This window comes from Orbicella faveolata, unplaced genomic scaffold (genome assembly GCF_042242905.1).
Source record: "Orbicella faveolata isolate gen_17 unplaced genomic scaffold, um_ofav_v1 contig_13, whole genome shotgun sequence".
NCBI classification, from domain to species: domain Eukaryota; kingdom Metazoa; phylum Cnidaria; class Anthozoa; order Scleractinia; family Merulinidae; genus Orbicella; species Orbicella faveolata.
In genome coordinates, this window is record NW_028301540.1 from 4,822,386 (window position 1) to 4,839,123 (window position 16,738).

The window sequence follows — 16,738 nt, forward strand, 5'->3', positions numbered from 1 at the left end:
CCCCTTGACCAGCGGTCCGGGAACGCGAAGGAGCTTCGCGTTTCCGATCGCTGGTTTTAACTAATTACGCATGCGCATTGAGACAATAAAAAGAAAACGTTATTAAGAGGGTTTTTATTTTTCCAGGGCGTCATGAAAATGACAAGAAATTAATGACTTCTTTCAATCAATAGCTGTATAACAGCGCTAAATCCAGTTATCAGCTTTACAATATAGACATGATGGTTTATTAACTAACCGTCAATAAACGATTTATTGTAGGGCTTTCGGGGAATTCTTTATTGCGGGCAAGATAGAGGTCATCTTGCCCGCTCGGGTAGCCAATCACAGCGCAGGATTTAGTTCATCTTGCTCGCTCACAGAGCTAGCCATGTAATAAAGGTAATTATTCAGATAATAACAGATAGCAAAAATATACCAAATCGGTTACACTGAAATACCACAATGAAACAATATATTAAAAACGTGGTTATAAAACGTATTCCAGTGCAGATGCCAAAAACATCTCTTCTGCTCTCCTTTTAAGAACCCCCCCTTCCCCTCTGAAGACCTCTAGTAAGCTCTACACTCCTCGTTAGAACTTAACATGTTCCATAAAACCTAAGCTGTAAGTTAATATTAGTAGTTGTACAGTTGTAAATTTTCATAGGCATTAGCTGTTATAAATATCATTTAAAACAAACCCTTCTCCCATTAAAAGAAGACGCTTGAAAATAAATACTCTTTCCCCCACCCTGCCACCCACGATACTGAAAACTTAAATGCGCTTCAAAACTCATTCCTTCGTACCTTTCGAGGGGGGCGTGGGGGAGAGGGAGGGGTAAAAAACGGACCCTATCAACCGGCAACTTTCCCTCCCCTCCAAACCTGGGATAATTTGTAGAATGACGAAATCACTCACTTATTAAACCATATCGAATGGTATTTTTTGAATGTGCGAATTCTCAATTTTCTTATTGCTCATGGCCCAAACAGGAAAAGTTGGGAATATTGTTCCAGCAAAAGGGCGTTTTCCTCAAAACAGTAGAAGGTGTAGCAATTACCTATTTTAAATTGTCTCTCAATAGAGCGGTTTTCATTTGAGTTTCTTGAAACTGAACCAAGACCAAAAAAATCAGAAAGAAAGTTAATCACAACCAACGTAAACTACGCGGGGAGCCAACAAGAGCTCAAAATAAATACCCTACGCGCTAAGCACGGGAAAACGCTGGCGACCAAATCTCTGCCGTTGTATCTGATTGGCTCATCCGCTGACGTGAGATGTTTTTTACACCAATCACAGAGCGCAGTACAGGTAAATCAAACCGAGGGCGAATTACTCTAGACCCTCGATGGAAAACCGCTCTAATAAAAGATTACTTGCACTGATCAGTCAGTGCGAGCTATCTTAATCGATTTTACTTAGTCTTTGCTACATAATTAGCTTATTTTTACAGCTTGGAAGTAGAAGTTTTAAAATTTTGTAAGAGAACAGAGATTCTAGGTGAAGTCCGAAGTGACTCGAAAAACAAACCAAATGACCAACACGAAGAGACTACTAGGTCCATAATGCTAATGCGGCAATTATTGTAAACAAACATTCCCTCATAAGTTGAAATCTCGCGCCAATTTTCGGTGAACAAAACGCAAGTGTTTTTAAAATACGGTTAACTGTTTATCTTTTTAAAACCCTCCACTTCAAAAGATTGGTTTTTAACAACAACGAACAAACAATTTTCTCATGTCATCTTTATAACATGTGAACAGAAGGCCAAATCGTAGAAAAATGTACAAAAAACCTTAATGTATACTTGTAGACATAACCATTAGATATCATCAAACCATATCAACTGACAACAAAAGTTAGAGTAAAACGCGACTTATCGCTGAATTTGTTAATTTTAATTTTAATTTTTTTTGGCATCCACTCAGTTGGTTTTCCAAACTTTTCAGCAAATCAAAAAACGGCACCAACAGCGTATCGGCACGTGACTATTTTGAGTGCTGAAAGATGATCAAACTCGTTTTTGATGGGCCAAGCGTTGGGTAAAGCAGCATGATGTCACAGCAACATGTCAAAAAGTTAATCAGGTGGTAATGGCTACCCACGTTTCATTGCGAGCTTGATGTTGGCCATTTGTTATTGAGTACACAACTCAAAAATGTCACGTCGCCTTTTGTTTTGTCGGCGTTTTGCTTCTCTTTACACTTGGCTTTTCTTCTTCTAATGAATGCCACTTGGCAATAGATGTTGCAGTCGTCAGCATGGCGTTCCAGTGATCCACCGCTTCGTCGTTTGCTGTTTGTCCTATCACGACTTTCCCGAGCAACCTCTTTTTCCCTCGCTCAGAAAAGTGCTTCACTTGTAAAAGAACTGAGACTTTGAGCAGGATTCGATGGGGAATGGCAAAACTGAACGCTTCGTTCCAAACAGGGAGCACGTCGTGTTTTTTCACCACTGTGCTGCGTTTCTTCAATTTTTTATCGCCCATTTTAATATACACTTTAACTAATGGATCTAAAAGATGAAATATATATATATATATATACATAAAAAAGTTGGAATTATACAGTTAAAAACACACTCCTGTGTTGTTTGCATTGCCTTACTAGGCAAAATGTATTGCAAGCTAATGAATTTCGTTGGGCTTGGATGCAAGTGGAATGATCAAATTTTGATCGTTGATAACTGATTGAGCGAATTCAGGTTCCTCGACCTTCTTAATGTTTTTGAATGAAGAAATAGTACAGTAAGTGTGTGCTCAGATACAGTGGCGGATCCAGACCTTGAGCTAAGGGGAAGGGGCGGTTTTGTTTTTCTTGCCCTGCCGGCTTTTCATCCTTCTGTAATTTCTTCTTTTCTTACCCAAAATATGGGGGCCCCGCCACTGAGATATCATAAAACTCTAAACCTGTCGTCATTCTCGGATATCATGCAGAAAAGGCAAGCACCACTAGTTGAAAAGTTGCGTTTACGAGCGAAACGACATGGCGTATTTTCTCTTTCTTTAATAGTTATCAGAAATATAATCCTTTGACAGTTTCTGATTATGACACTGAGAAAGGTATAGTTTTATTACTAAGCATAATTTCCAATTAGTTCAATTACAGAAACTCCACTTACCGGGCTTTTTATTTTTGCTGAGTAATTTTAAATTTCGCGCTTTCATCACGATCACCGTGAGTTTCTCAGATGTTTTTAGGTATGCCAGCGACACCAGCAGCGCAGGTCCCATAATTTCCGACTCCACCTCACGGGAAAATGTGACCGAAGGACGAGCTGGGGGGACTGGTTCTGGTGGTTTTTCTTCCACCTATCAAAATGGTATTGGGAGGGAAAAGCAATGGAATGTATTAACGATACCAAAAGCATAAATGTTCGTAGATCAGTACTTTATGCGACAGATAGCCCGCGCCAGACATAGTGTAGTGATATTTAAATGAAACCTAATCTGCATAATGCAACATAAAGTAGTAATTGCAGCGACATTTGCCTGAACAGATATAAAATTGCAAAGAAGTCAACGCAGTGTAATCCACTGAGATAACTAACAGTTCATATTATGTAACAATGAACAGCAAAACAATGACAGAGGAAACAGTGTAACAAAAAGAAAGTACAAAGGCGAAACAAACTCGCGGTAATAAAATGGAAACACTTTTTTAATCTTTAAGTTTTAATTTACATATACTTTTTGGTACATTTGTAACACGTAACAAATTGCACATTGTAATTTAGTTGTGCATCACTTTGATATTCTCCGTTAAAAACGTTATCTATGGTTCGCTGCGTCACGCTACGTCACACTGCTTGGCAACTCAAATAACGAATGCAAAGAACATTGCGAGTGACCTGTCACAATGAAGGCATTAATACCACAACACTTACCTGAGAGGTTTTAGACTGATTGTCTTCAGTTGCTTCCACTTCCTCTTCTTTATCTTTCTTATCTTTATCTTCGGCGTCCACAGTGTCCAGTGCATCCTCAAAGTCATCTGTACCAGTACCTGTAGTGGATGCAACCGTCTCGCCTCCAGTGCTCTCAACCTTCTCTGGTGAGGAACGCCTGGGTTTGAGTTTAATGACGTCACGCAGGATTGTAATCTCAGTATCGGACAATAGCTTCTTCATCGCCACGCTGACTAGAGGAACCGTAACAAATCCTATCAGCGTGGGGGGTGGGGGTGGTGGAGGAGGAGGTGGCGGCGGCGGTGGTTCTTTCTTCTTCTTCTTTTTGTCCTGTGGGGGCTCCGGTGGGGGTGGTGGCTCCGGTAAGTTCGTTTTCATCATGTCAATCACTTTGAATGTTAGCGTCTGGTTTCCAAGGTCGTTGACAGGGATTTCGAATCGGAAGCTCTCGTACATGTGTGGATTACAAGTTGTATGATACACTTCAGACTTGATTTTGCCGTCATGGCCATATTTGATCTCGAACTCGACCATCGGGTCTGGTGGTTTGCCCGTGGAAACCCGCAGAGGAAGGTCACCAAGACGAATTAATGTTAGCGTTAAGGTAGAACTGCGAATTACAAAAAAAAAAAAATGTAGCAATGAGTGTTTCTAGTCATTTCAAGAAAGATGTCTTTTTTGCAAGGTCGCATTGTACCCACTAAAAAGTTAAAATTTTTCTCTGTAAAAGACCAGAAAAGAGACGATAAAAGGTAGAAAATAGACTATTTGAATTGCAAACTTTAGGTCATGAGCATAGATAAAAGGATACATGTAATGACCAATATTTTGCTTTGGCTCTGAAGGGGACTATAACACTAAGTTATAAATGGGAAGTAAAACACTCACCTTAATTGATAATAATGTAAGGTAAATTCCAAACATCCTTTCCTTTCTATTGTTTCCTCCTAGAAATAAATCGAGAAAGAATAATCTGTTTAATGATGAAGAAAACCGGTTATTGAGCTGGACACCGGATAGAGCGGTCGTGGTACGAGCTCCTGCCGCAGTCATTGTGTTCTGTTCTCGGGTAAGACACTTCACCCAATGCCTCTCTTCACCCAGGTGTATGAATGGGTACCCACGAGTTTAATGCTTGGGGTAACCCTGCGATAGGCTAGCATCCATTCACGGGGGTGGTAATGAAGGGGGGAGGGAGGGTAGAAATACTCCTTGTCACTTTATTCTAGGAAAACCAGGGATAAGCGCCGGTGCGACGAACCACTAGGCTTGAACACAGACTTAGCTGAAACACAAGTGGACATGACACCAAATGTGAGCTTAGTTAGCGTTCTTGCCACAGACTAGTCTGCGCAAACGGACTCTTGACAGCTGGCGTGCTCGTCTTATTCTTCTCCCACTCAGGAGACTTGTGAGACTGGACCCGAAAAATTATGTATTGATGACGTAGCTCTACAAAGATCAGTGCAGTGTCTCTGATTGGTTGCTGCTCCCGCGTTAAAACTAATCAGAGAGAAGACACCGATCTCCGTTAGACTACGTCATCAGAATAAAGTGTTTCCTGTCAAATCTAGGACTCCTTACAAGCGATCCTGGGAGAGTAAACGCCCTGGGCTGATTTAGGACAAGCCCTTAGTGTGCTCTTCAAAGAAGGTGATCACGTGACCTACCGGTGGTATGACCGAGGTGGGACTGATATCCATATCCAGGTTACTCAGTAGGTAGTCGTCCTGCTCTTCCTCTCTCAGCGGGGGATACACGTCATCGGGTGACCTGGGAACCAATATCACAACTGAATGACGAAATGACGTAAAATTGTACTTGACATAACTATGCCTCTTGCAAGTGTGTTGTAAGCCCAGTTGCAAGCAAGTGCGTTGCAAGTGTGTTGCCAGCCTAATGAATATGCAAGGTAGTTTTTTGAAAAATGAGCAAGAAAGATAACAATACCTGATTGGTCTTTTAGTTTCAGGTTGTACAGGAATGCTGTCAAAATCCACAAGAGATTCGTCCTGGTACACAACATATGGTTCGCTTTCTGTACGAACGCTCCTCCGTGCGGGTGTACTCTTGGCGACTTTTGCCGCGGTCTTCTCCTTCTCTCGGTCATTTTTCGTTCTGTACGAGTAGTAAATACCGCAAACTGCTACAGTGGCGATCATGACACCGCCTACTATGCCGAGAATTATCATTATCATGATATCCATTGTGCTACAATCTGCAAGGGAAAAAAAATATTGTTAGAGAAAACTTGTAGGATAATTACTGCTAATATTATCAATTCTTCACCATGAAGCGACTAGGGGAAGATACATCGACACCTTTATTTAAAAGTAAAAATCTATAGGTAAATTTTCAGGGTAATCCCTTCAGGGAGCTTACAAAGCATCTCTGCTATCAATAGGAGCCCTGAAGCTATTACCTAACATGGAATTCACAATAATAGGATATGAAAATACACCTACAATGCGAGCTTCCTCTTGCAATTCATGTTTGCAATTGGAAATTACAACTTCTCCCTTCACTAAAAATAAAATGGGAGCAAGTTTCTCAGCACCTTTTTGTCTCACCACCCGGTGAGGAGAGGCGCCTAGATCTTTTTCCTCTTTTCCGACGTATCTGGGAAAAATCGAAGCGACTCTGCTCGGAGGGTAGATGAGACCCTGCGACCAATATGGAAGAGTAGTTTCGATCTTTCTTAGATAACGTGTCTTTTAATGTCGGTGATCTTCCAAATCTTTGGTAATTCTGCAAAGACTGAAAGATTCAAAAAGCTCTTTTTCCGAAAATGTTATATCTCCACCTTTTGGGATCGAAACAGCCTACTAATTTCCCAGCTCATAAATATTTATTATATCAATGCAGAGTTAGCCTTGGAAAGAAAAACGTCTTCTAAACTTTGCAACTATGAACCCTCTTTAAAAAAAATTGTCATTTAAGTAACAGTTAATTATAATAAAACTACATCGCGCCTTTTTTTTGTTCAGCCAATTCTCAGAGCGCAAACTCGAGAAGATTCCTGCGGTTTTCATCATTACTGGGCGTGAATTAACATACAAATGAATAAGAGAGTATTTCTTAGCTGTTTGTTTTTCCACTGCAAGGGATGTCTAAAAATTAACTATGCAAAGGTGATAAATATATTTCCTCATATCGTTTTAATTTAGACTGTATGAAAAGGGTCAGATAGACTAAAATTAGATTTCGCGCATATGAAGCGATTGAGGAAAGATAAAAACTTAAACTTCCCCTAAACAGATAAGTTTTCCTTGTACTTCAGGTTTCTAAGGAAAAGAATGATACAGCTCACCTTCGGTACTAAATCCTTGCAAATAAAAGGCGTAAATCTTTGGTGAAAGATGCTTGAGAAGAATCTTTCATAAGCTAGACTGAAGAATAGACGAACAGAGAGAACTGCGCGAAACGGCAATACGGATTATGGTCTTTCTTTCGTGGTGAAAGTGTTAAATTAATAACAAGACCTTTCCACTTCGGCGTAGAACTCTGTCAAAATAAAGGTCTTAATCTGATCTGAATAATTTTCAGTTAATTACAGCCTGGGCGCTATGATTTGACGGTCTTCATGCCACAACAATTTCTACAAACATCGCGTTTTATCCTTCATGGGTTTATGTGTATTAAATATTAGGCCGTGCACGATATATATCATATCTGACTAAGGGTTGTCTGTATTTTGGCGGCAGATTACACTGCAGAAGCAATACTAATTCGTGTCTCTACTGATTAACTTCTTTTTCTGATGCATTTGCGGCGAGGCAGGGCTAAATATAATGTCAGCATTTCGAAACACTGTCACTTTGAATCGAATTGATTGGCAGAGATGGAGAACAGTGACGAATGTAAAATGTCGGCGGAGCGAAAACCATCTCAGCACCATCCCTGAATTTCCCTCTAGGTTTGGAATTGAACGGCCAAATACAATTTTTGTTCGACGAAGTTCGGTCATTCAACTACAAATAGCTTTCACTTTTTTTCCAGTAAAAAATTAATCACTTTCTCTCGTTGCAATCATTCAACTGCATGAGTTTTCCTAAAGCTAGCCGAAAACGTAAAATCACTTTTCTGAACAGGCCGCAGACAAATCGAGTTTAAATTGTCGGCGTCTACCAGCTATAACTTCTATTTTATCGATGAAATGATTGCCTATATATTTTATTCGCTACATGTTCCCTATAAATTGACGAATCTATTTTTTTTACTTTAAGATGGCTTGTTTTAAGAGCACATTGACAGAAAGGCTCGTGGCAACTGACATTCGAGATACACGCGCGTGATCCCGAAAACAAGAAATAACGCCGTGGATCAGACAATTTTAGGCTGTTTTCAGTTGGAAATGATAAAGAGATTAAATTTAATAATGAGTGAAAGTCATTTAAAGCTGTTGTTAATTTCTAGGTATTTTCTAACGATCCAACCTACTCAGTTATAAGGGAGAAATTTTCCGCCTCACGAAACTAACAAACAGGAAAGATTTATAATTTGTACGCAAGGTAGAGCAAAAATACATGTAAACACATCTCCCTGATTAACAATACAAAACTGAAAACATTTTCGTTTAATAGCGCTTTGCATTTTTAAACTGGGACAAAATGACGTCAAAAGACTACGTACATCGCTCGACGACAGAGTTATATCGATATCAGTCGACGCTTTTCACAGCATGTCGCAACTTATAAAAACATGAAAATTAACCCAATAAACCACAGTTAAGTTTGAGGATTCTCCGCAAATCTCCGAGTTTCTATCGAACTAAGCGCGGGAAGCGCTTTTCTCGGTTGTCGTCAATACTCTCGGTATAGGTTCCAGATTTCTCTCCCCAGCGCCGAGGACGCCTGGGAACTAACTAAGGTGGTGTGAAGGATGTTCGCCGAGTTTTGATATTTTGCTTCCGATTATACTGTATGACATTTTAAGTCAGATTATTTCCGTTTAACATAAATGAAGCATGAATGTCTTATTTTTAAGCAAGTTAATGTTACTGTTTTCTTTTGCACTAAGTTCTCGCCTGCGATAACTAAAAAAAGGATATTTTCGTTTTGAACCCTTCTCGACCAGATCGAGAGTTCCTAAGTTATTTAACGCGGTAAATAGATGTGGTACGAAGATTCTTTCTCAGCTCTAGCTCTTTGTTTAATTAAAGAAAAAACAGTCAAAACAGTGAATCCACAAATCTACCTTTATAATGTGCATGTGAGGCGGGTAAGCCTTAAAGTGGAAACGTAAATTTTGAAACGAAATCAAAACCAAAAAAATTTCATCATTTTATAAGAATTAGAGCTGTTTCAAGCGCTTGTGTACGCCGAACACAAAATGGACCAAAAATTGCGAACTGACAGCCACTAGGGATATGGAAATTCAGATACAGCCGAAAAGCAACAGACAAATATCAAGTGGATTATCATTAACTTTCAGCTTCCCGTACAATCGTATGAATGATTAATCAAGTGTATATCCGCTCTAAATAAAAACAAGGAAACAGACGGGAAAAAGAAAATAATCAAACAAAAAACAATCTTTACCTGAAAATTGGAATCGTCAAGCCAAAACTCGATCAACAATGCTTATCTCGATCTACAACGGAAGACGAAAAAACGACGACGAAATCTTTTGATTCAGGTGCAGCTAACACCTTTACCCAAGGAATTTTTGCGGCGACATTCTAGTTATATTTTCATTACAATATTTATCACAAAACTGTGTCTTTTAGTTTTGAATCTAGTTTGTCATATTTTAATCTTGTAATTGTTAATTGTAAGGCACGAAAATTGCTGAAAAATTAGAGGCAATATTTTTTCGTTTGATCGGCAAGTCTAAATTAATTTATCAGGTCAAAAACTGTCCATAATAGCTAGACTTGCGGCAACGTTATCTAAAAAAATTGAACGTTCTGGCAAGTTCTTTTCCCGAGTAAAGCACGTTAAATATTTCTTCCTTTGTTTCAAGGATATTAGAGTGTTAATAAACTCGAATTTTCACAGAAAAAATTTCCCGTGCCGAGCAGGGCCACTATTAAAAGTAGAAAATGCAAATTACAAAAATTTGAACTGGTTTTGTTTTGTAGCGGATTGTCACTTTGTAATATATTATTCATCACTACCTGAGTTTTTTGTTCAGTTTCACAAATAAACCTTTTCTATGTAATGATGATAATTTTTTCTTGAGTATGCCATCCATTACAACCATGCATTCTGTCTTTTGTAATATATTTCCCGGCTGCACTGTAAAACCTTTTAGAAGCGTTGCATGTGAACTTTTACGCTCTGTTCATGTCCACTAAATTCTAGCCCTTTTAATGGAAGTTCGAGGTAAACCTCACAAATACCCTAGAACCTGAAATGAGATTTATGATCTTCAGATAATAAATCAATACAAGACCCGCAGGCAAAAATACTAACTATTTTTTTTAACAAAAAAAACCGAGCATTGCAACACTAGAGTGGCAAAATTCCTTTTCTCGTTAAGAGTGTTACGACTGATTTTTCGATTTCTTAGATAAGGTGATTTTCCATTTGCTAGTAAGTGTTGTTTTAGCGTAATAACGTGCACACAGAATTGGCTTTTGACTTACCTACTTTAGCTAGTTATTCCGATTTTTAAACTGTTCAAATCCAGGATCTCGCCTCGTGCCGTCTTCTAGCTTCAATGCTATTTTACAATCAACCGCTTCCAGAAACTCAATGCTTTCTCGACAGCGAAATTCATGTCATTGTGAAAGTTTTTGGCGACCCACTCAAATCCGTCACCTGTTTTGATTCAAACACAAGACAAATGATAAAATCAGTGAACTAGCTAACAGCTGCACCAGTCTTATAACTGACAATATCAGTTTCCTTTCTGTTTACACCACACGAGATAAGTTAATTGTGCACTGGTTTCATAAAATAATTTTGGATACAAACAGTACCAAACAATCACAAAAACAGTTCGTTTGAAAGAGCTTTAAGTGTTAATCATCACCTGCATCAGCGAGGACGAAACTTTTTATTGAAATGTCGGTGGCAACTACGAGAATTTCTCTTTGAGAAACCTCGGATATTTTTGCTTGTGCGGGAGAAATGTTTGTTGTGTGTAAAATATATCGTCAAAATATTTTGGTCAGTTTAGCAGTTGTAAGAGTGTTAACATTTAGGTGATAATCTTCACTTGACACAGTGGAAATATCTGCAACAAAGTCAACATCCAAGGATCTCTGGTTGAAAGAATTAAGGTCAGTGTGCGGAGATGCTGTTATTGACTCCGTGAATGATCCATATCAGTGGAGGAACATCGACAGCGTTTGTTCGCGTGCGTGAGTACACAGCGAAAACCAGGAAACAAGTACACGTATGTGGTTAAGATGTTTCACAATTAGTAACGATATGATCATAGTTGAGAGGCAGAGCGCTGAGAGTGGCTTTTCAGGTCTTCCTTGTTTGTTTCATATCTTGTTTGCAGTTTCTTTACAGACAAGTCAACTGTGTTTTTAAAAGGACTTGGAAAATTACGTTAGATCTTTTTCTTTTAGTTTAGCAGGAAATAAATCTCGAACATCGTCAATATTACTTGTTTGCAGTGACAGTGACAAAAGTCAAGAAGACAGGCCAATCTTTCTCTATGTAAAAGAACATAGAAAACGCATTCATTTCTACTCATCTGGGGACCATATCATTTAGAATAAACAAATAAAAACATAAATAAAGTAAGATCTTCCCAGCAGAGGTTTAACTGACGAAGTCACGTGAAAGTGCTAAATCACGAAAAGTGCAGATTTCTTATAATTTGCGTGATCAAATCACAGAAAGCCGTGATAAAATCTTTCTTTTTAAATAGTTCTACAGTCTACAGTGCAGAGTTAACAATTTGATTAGTTTAAATTTGGGTGGTTCTGAAAGCCATTAAAAGGCGCGACAGCATTTTCATATCATTAACGAACGCACGGAAAATCGAAAAATGATAATGATTACATTGACTCATTTAGCGTGTACATAACTTTTCCTCAAGACAGCCCCTTTACTGTGTGCACTGAAATAACGCTCACAGTTTGAATGCTTCGTTAACCAATTGGTTGAATAAAAGCCATGAGCGGCACGAATTGCTCCAATCTCAGGCATGAACTGCATAAATTCAGCTGAAATACTCCTGATTATACGTCACTATAAAACAGCTTTAATTAGTGTTTAGGCATCTACTGAGAAAAAGTGAAGAATTGGTTCATGCTTAGCGTGCGTATATCGAGTTATGGATGCATGCGGGAAGTTTGGAGAGCACGAAAGAAGCGTTTTAGGAGTTGCTCGAGGCGATAGCCGAGAGCAACTCTAACTGCTTGAGTGCTTAGCAAACCTCCCAAGTGCATTCACACTAAGAATGACCAGTTCTTTTATAACGGATACTCTGCCCACACTAGAACGTGTCTTGTCCACACTTAATTCAGCGTTCTCTGTCTTTACCTCAAACGGAGCGATTGGAAAACGCTTTAGAGTGAACATTTTCTAGGAAGCCAATTTCTATGACGATAGTGACGAAAAGAAAAAAAACGTTTTCGGTGCGAAGATGCTGTCAGTTTTAAAGCTGAAATGGATTAGTGCTGGTACAGGACAGAAAGCCTACGTACCAAGCGAACATTCAATTGGTGTCCGTTTCTCTCATGGGACTTAATATGTTTTTTCTTTACATTCCCAAAACATTCTCACAAATTAGTATATTCTTGATTCTTCTTTGATTGATTGTTAGCTCACTAGTTCAAGTTTGATTCGTTCGTCACAAACTGATTGTAGAAACCCGCGAGGGGACTGCCTTCGTGAGGTTAACCTTATAATGGGGAAATGTATATTTTTAAAAAACATTTTCCAAAACTGAAATGTTTTTAATTCTCTCTAAGCTAAATGTTTTAAGCTAAATTTTGTAGTGCGATCCGGCGTATTTCTAACGTATGCCTGACACTTCACTACAGAACCGTAAAATTTAGCGCCATACCCTTCATTAGGCTTTCAATGAATATAAGATCAACTCCCGGTATGAATTATTCGCTCCATAAATAACTTAACATTCAAGGTACAAAACTCAGGAGTACCGTATCTATATCCCATAGGTCAGAGAGCTATTTGGCATTTTTTTTATTTGCGCCAAATGTAATTTTCAATCTTGGCAATTGATAAACATCAATTTTCAGTCGTTTACGTTGAACGCGCGAAAACGTATAGTGAGTAATTTTTCGCGCGCTATATAAAAACAAAGAATGAACAAAAGCGCTAAAAATTTGGTTGAAACCCATAGATCTTTTGCTTTTGTCGCTTCCAATCTGATTAGTATTCAACATGTACCACCGTAAATTTCTTTCGCGCAACCTTTAACCAATAATCAATAGTTCACCTCGACACTCAAAGACTTAAAGATTACTGAACAAGGATGGGCGATTTAAATATAAATGCCTATTTACGTTCCTACGAATTAGACACCCTTCATTGCCTGCATTCAATTAAAGATCATTAAATTCATAAATTGCGCGCCTTTTTTCCATTTCCCAGAATGTAAAACCTCGTGTTTAAACATCCTTTCGAATCCTTGGAACATTTCTCCTCTTATGATCAGTAGAATGTGCGAAACGTCCCAAAATATATTTCCGAGAATGTCGAGGAATGCTTGTCGTAAGAAACAGGCCTCATTCTTTCAACCAAATAGACAATTGAGTAACTGGAGCGAATCGAAACGAGACGCGCAAAATATGACCAGTAGAGCCCGATTAGAACCAATACACGACATTTAACCCGCACAGAACAACCCAGAAATGCAAGCTTTCGAAGAAGATGACGCTAAATGACTGCCAAAGCGCCTAAGCTGCTTCATGTAGAGGATGGCGCCGAAAAAGCGTGGAGCAGAACATATTTAGCATTAATTATCCCGAATATTCTTGGCGGGGTGTTCTTCATAATCAACAAGCAGAAACGTCGTAAATGTCTTCTTGACAGAAGCTCTAAGTAGTAAAAGTTAAAGTAGAAATGAAGTGTTAAACGTAGCGTTTGACTTAAGATACTTTTAAAAAGAGTTCGTTCTCTAAACGAAAGCTAACGAACCTTTTCGTGCAGGGATTTTAAAGTAGCGGCTAATTTATGCGATTTACGCAAGTGAATCCCCATTGTAAGGGCGAATGTCCATTACTCTTCGACTGTCAAGACAAACTGAACGAAAGCAAACTTTGTACTACACATAACCAGTAAAAAGACAACGAACTAGATAAAACTCCGATAACCCTTCGATTTGAAAGACGTGTGAGGGTCTGTTTACAGCGGAAAACACCCTCAGAGGAAACTCTTTATGAGTAGCTCAGCGACATAATCTGGACTTTTGAAAAACCTTTAACTCGAAAATAATCGGTCGCTTTCATCAAGATCGTAAAAAAAATCCCCCAAAGACACAAAAGACAATCTTCCACGACGAACTATTTTCCTAGAATCGTTTAAAAAACCTTGATTTACCATTTGAGTGCGGGTTACTCAGTTTGCCCTCGCGACAAAGGAAGAATAAACAACATGCTTCCTCTGATGAACTACAAGAAATAAATTAACACAACCCAGAACGCGACTAAAAGATGAACTTAAACCAACCTTTCACATTTCTTCAGCTCTTCTTACATCTTTAAATACTCTCTGGGGCAGTGAAAACGTTGTAATTCTTCCTCCAAGCGAAGAGCTTGCTAGAAAGCAGGATTACGTTAAAGGGACTGAATCAATTCTCCACACTTCGCTTCACCCAAAAGCTTTCTTCGGTCTTCCTTCGTTTGAACTCCCTGGGGTGACCCTGAGGCGATGGAAACAAAACAACTTATTTTCAATCATTGCTATGAAACTAGTTCAAATGTTTTACAACTGCAAAAAGATGGGCGAATTATTTTTTGAGAAAAACGAGTTGCAGACTTCTTTTGACAAAGAGTCGATCTGTTTTGTTCGGACGAAAGACATTTGAACTGAGTTTACAGAATTTCAAACCTTGTTTTATTTTGAGCGCTCATGCAATTTTAAAACGCACAGAAAAAATAAATTATCTAATAACAAGAATTGTTATCGAAACAAACTGAGAGACACACAAAATTTTTTCCATCGACCGAGAATTAATTTGCGATCAATATAAATTACTAAAATGAAGAAGAAAATTTAAAAAATCCATAGACCAATTACATTTTCATCCGCAGAATAAAATTGAATAAAGGTGACAACTATATTATTGTTCTATTTATATTCAATGTCCTTTGCCGTTTGTGATAACTTAACAATGAAGTCTGCAAATTTAATCAAGTGACACGAATGCAAATTAATTAGAATGTAATAGTTTATTGATCTGAATGCAGTACATCGTAATTTTTTGCACCGAGTATGTTGGATGTTCTGCTAATTATTGAAGTCGGCAGCGAGATACCAGCAGACGATCAAGGCCCTATGTAACTTCATGAAAAATAAATTGCCACAAATTTTGCAGTGCGCCTTTTTTCGATATCAATATTGGCGGGAGAGTATATGAACTGTTGTTTCTTTGAATTCTAATGATCTTAAGCTAGCGCTCTGGAAAGATAAATACATAAACGACGACAATGTGTGGCATAAGTTGCAGATCATATCGTCTGTAACTTTCCAAAGCGACCAGGATTTCGCTGACGTTGCTAGAAGGGACTGGACCAAGGGTTTTGTCACAAATTTGAACTTCAAGAGTCTGCAAGATTTTGCATAATAAAACAGCAAACAACGGCAAAGTCAGTATATGGCATTAAAAAGAAAATTCACACAGATTGAGATTCACCAAGTGCTGATTATTGCAGAACTGAGCCAAAATATGAAGCACTTTTTCTTACTGTAAACTAAATGATATAACTTTAACCAGTAAAAACGACGCTGAAATCGGTGCTTATGAATATTTTTTTTAATGAAATACCGTATTTACGATAGCTAGGGTTTATTGTAGTCTCTTAGTTTTTGTAGATCACTCGGTGTTGATGCAAACCAAAAAGGAAGCGAACATTTAAGATTCACTTGAACAGATCTAGAGGTGTAGGACGAGCCCAAATTTCGAAGTGCAACCGACTTCGATAATAATTCATGCATTACAAATTGTAGACGGAGTCAGTTGAAAAACTTTCCAAAATCGAACGCAGTTTCCAATCGGTTAAGTTTGAAATCCATTATTTAAGACTTACTAGCATTATAGCGAAATTGTAAACGTAACCATTTGTAATCCTTACCTTTAATGCTCTATCCAAAGGTGTTACTCGTAAGCGCGCTTTTAATCAAAGACTTTCAAAACTGGCGCCATAGTTCAGACCTCGAGCCCCAATAGCCTCGACATCGCGTAGGTAACGCTTCACTGAAAGTAAACAAAACAAAACAGCTGATATAGGCTTTGTTTTCGTCGATATCAGTCAGAAAGTTAAGCACTGAAAAACCTGAAAACTCTGATCCGCTAATAAAGCCCGTGACATGAAAGCAATTATGAAACTGCAAGAGGAAAACAAATATAGGTGTAATATTGAACGAGATTAGGACTTCTCTTCCTTTTACTTTTGTAAATATCCCGCGGGTTGAACAACAACTAATTTCCTTCCTGACTTACAGGAAGGAAATTGAAATTCAAATTTGGCACGATAACCAAGTTATAAATTATTTTTCTGGTGCAGATATTTGTCACGTTATCAAATCAATTTTTATATTTTAATATATTTCAACAAACTTATGTAAACTGTCTATGGCTATGATCAACTTCAAGTGTCTGATTTACGATGGCAAAATGCGCACGTGTTATCCTTCCTGCTTCAAAATTTAGGATGACGTCGAATTTTTCAATTGCACGAAGGATGCCTGCCTCCTT

General features: G+C 38.4%; 1 protein-coding gene across 4 annotated transcripts; it reads right to left on the bottom strand.

Moving 5' to 3' along the window:
* Positions 1–98: 98 nt before the first annotated feature.
* On the bottom strand, positions 99–16,254 carry LOC110047923 (synaptotagmin-2-like). Of its 4 annotated transcripts, XM_020753672.2 has the most exons (9): positions 16,116–16,254; positions 14,491–14,683; positions 10,479–10,653; positions 5,840–6,107; positions 5,560–5,662; positions 4,778–4,836; positions 3,869–4,499; positions 3,104–3,293; positions 99–2,497 (listed from the first exon to the last, which is right to left on the bottom strand). In XM_020753672.2, the coding sequence occupies exons 4-9, from the start codon at positions 6,094–6,096 to the stop codon at positions 2,145–2,147; spliced, it is 1,593 nt and encodes a 530-aa protein (XP_020609331.1). In that variant the 5' UTR covers positions 6,097–6,107; positions 10,479–10,653; positions 14,491–14,683; positions 16,116–16,254; the 3' UTR covers positions 99–2,144. The 4 variants fall into 4 exon arrangements, with proteins under 4 accessions (XP_020609331.1, XP_089140315.1, XP_089140314.1 ...); XM_089284189.1 differs by having other exon boundaries at positions 5,560–6,107; positions 10,483–10,653; XM_089284188.1 differs by having other exon boundaries at positions 5,560–6,107.
* Between the last annotated feature and the right edge of the window lie 484 nt (positions 16,255–16,738).